The sequence below is a fragment of the Micromesistius poutassou genome (assembly GCF_964030765.1).
Source record: "Micromesistius poutassou genome assembly, chromosome: 22".
In the NCBI taxonomy this organism is placed as follows: domain Eukaryota; kingdom Metazoa; phylum Chordata; class Actinopteri; order Gadiformes; family Gadidae; genus Micromesistius; species Micromesistius poutassou.
In genome coordinates, this window is record NC_140292.1 from 12,657,414 (window position 1) to 12,659,913 (window position 2,500).

At 52.0% G+C, this 2,500-nt stretch overlaps 1 protein-coding gene across 1 annotated transcript in view; it reads right to left on the reverse strand.

Annotated features, from left to right (window-relative positions):
* Window positions 1–2,500, reverse strand: part of fibcd1b (fibrinogen C domain containing 1b) — a gene marked incomplete at both ends in the record, with an annotated part of 100,464 nt that overhangs the window by 56,058 nt on the left and 41,906 nt on the right. The window contains one exon of the mRNA XM_084486817.1: window positions 1,694–1,853. Coding sequence (XP_084342943.1) covers window positions 1,694–1,853 — 160 coding nt within the window. The remainder of the gene's footprint in view (window positions 1–1,693; window positions 1,854–2,500) is intronic.

The following is a 2,500-nucleotide window of genomic DNA, read 5'->3' on the forward strand; positions in this document are numbered from 1 at the left end:
CAACCACTTCAGGCCTCCCTCCCTCCCTCCCTCCTCCCTCCATACCTCATTCCCTCCCTCCTCCCTCCCTCCCTCCCTCCATACCCCCCTCCCGCCCTCCCTCCCTCCCTCCCTCCCTCCATACCCCCCTCCCTCCCTCCCTCCCTCCCCTCCCTCCCTCCCCCCTCTACTCAAGTCATCCTCTACCAGGCTTGAGACTCAAAGTATCTGACAAAACATTCCACACGGCACGTCGTTTGCAAATATAAAAACAGGCCCGCCTGATCCCCTCTCACTGGACACTCTCTGCTGAAGCTTGGCTCAGCCGCCGAGTCCTCTTCATACATTTTAACACCAACTCGGTCGGAGGCAGAAAGGGCACTTTTAACACGGTTTAAACTCTGGCTGCTCCCTGAGCTGGACCTGATGCCCACACAGCTATGTCCCCTCCTTGGTTTACAAGGACTCTACAGCATAAAGGGTAAAGAAAACACACCACAGGATACACGGTGAGCCAACCGTTTTCTTTCTGAGTAAGGTTGGATTCAGTTCAGGGCTTTAGTTCCTCAATGTGCCCAGTGCGTTCTCTAAATTGCTTTATAAACCATTTACGATCATCCGTAAATGCTGCCAAATGCTTAGTTAAACACTTTGAATGTCCACATTGATATTATGGAATAAAACGTTGGCTCTGGATGCAATTGCAGTCTATGCAATAGTTAGAGATTAGATACACACACTTCAAATGATGGACGTGTGCAAGCACTGTGTGTGTGTGTGTGTGTGTGTGTGTGTGTGTGTGTGTGTGTGTGTGTGTGTGTGTGTGCCTACGTGAGAGTTCACCAGGTGACGTGTGGCTCTCCTTCTCCTGGGTATCACTATCATCAGTGTGTGTGACTGAACACATTAAATCAACATCCCTTTCCATCATGGAGCCTGCTCTTCCTTTGGCTCTTCCATCTGATTGCTCTAACAGCTGGGAGAAGGCGTGCACCTTGAACTAAGTTGAAGGCGTGCACTAAGAAACGGCAGAGGAGAACGGAGGGATACCCCGGGGAGTTCAGGAAACACACTCAGGCCAGCGGATGATTCAGTATTCGGTAGTGTTGTAAGGGGCATTAAAAATCACTAGATCACTCCGTTGTAAACGGAGACTTTAACTGAAGATTAATGTGATGTTGTTTTCTCAAAGGATGATGAATGAGGCCGTTCTGACGGAGCGTCTGTGTTCAATGTTTACATCCTGAGGATCGGACGGTCCACAGACACTCAGGGTACTGTTTATCTCCCAGCAGCAACGCATTCTGACACACAGACAACAGAGCCACAGACAGACAGACAGACCAATGGAGCCACAGACACACAGACAGACAGACAGACAGACAGACCAACGGCGCGACAGACAGACAGACAGACCAGTGGAGCGACAGACACACAGACGGAAAGACAGACAGACAGACAGACACACAGACAGACAGACCAACGGAGCGACAGACAAAGAGACGGACAGACAGACAGACAGACAGACAAAGAGACGGACAGACAGACAGAGTTAATGTAGCTAATGGCCAGACATACAGAGAGGTACTCAGGACAGACAGAGTAAAGGTTGTCTCCTTATGACAGACTGACAGGCAAGACAGACAGACGGACCCGCAGACAGACAGACAGAGGCTGGTGTCCCCCCCCCCCCCCCCCCCGTCCCGGGACTCACCGTTGGAGCAGCCTTTGAGGCGGGCCCCTCTGACCGGGGCCCGCTGCAGGTCGGCCTTCACGCGGGCCTTCAGCCCCACGTTCTCCTTCTGCATGGCGTTGAGGGCGTCGCTCACCGAGTTCACCACCTTCACCATGTTGACCTGGCTGTCAGACAGCAGCTGGGGAGCGAACACAAGCACGGGACAGACGTCCACGGTGAGTTGGTTGGTCTGGTTTTGAAGACCGCATCGGAGCAGAGTGATGGCATTCAGACCCTTCTATTATTTGCCTTTAGCTACTTACTTGATTGATCATGACGACTGATTATCATCCGTCAAAAATCACCGGGCATACATTCAAAATATGCAATATATACAATATATCGCGTACGATATGAAATTGTACGCAACATCGGACGTGCATTGCACAACCAAGCCTCTGTAAATGAACAACTGCACAGAGATAAGCAACATGATTCAGGGCATAACGTCGGCCGCTTAGGTCCTCGTTCCGTGCACTCCTCCTCGTGAAGAGCCCGTCTGGACAAAGAGTCTTCCGTGAGTGGAGTGCAAAATGGAGCACATGCGATGTCCTCGGGTCAAACACGTACACACCACGAGGTTGTCTTTTGCCGTGGGATCGACGATTGACGCAAGTGTTGATCACATCGCACTATACAGAGTGCGGCTGAAAACCTCCACGGTGCTGCACTACGCTCTTATTTTGAAATGGGAGGCGAGGCGAGGTGTGCTGGTGGGGTAGCGGCGGTGCACTCTTAACCCCGGGCCCCTGAGCAGACACCGCAGCCAGTATCTGAAACCCTGCG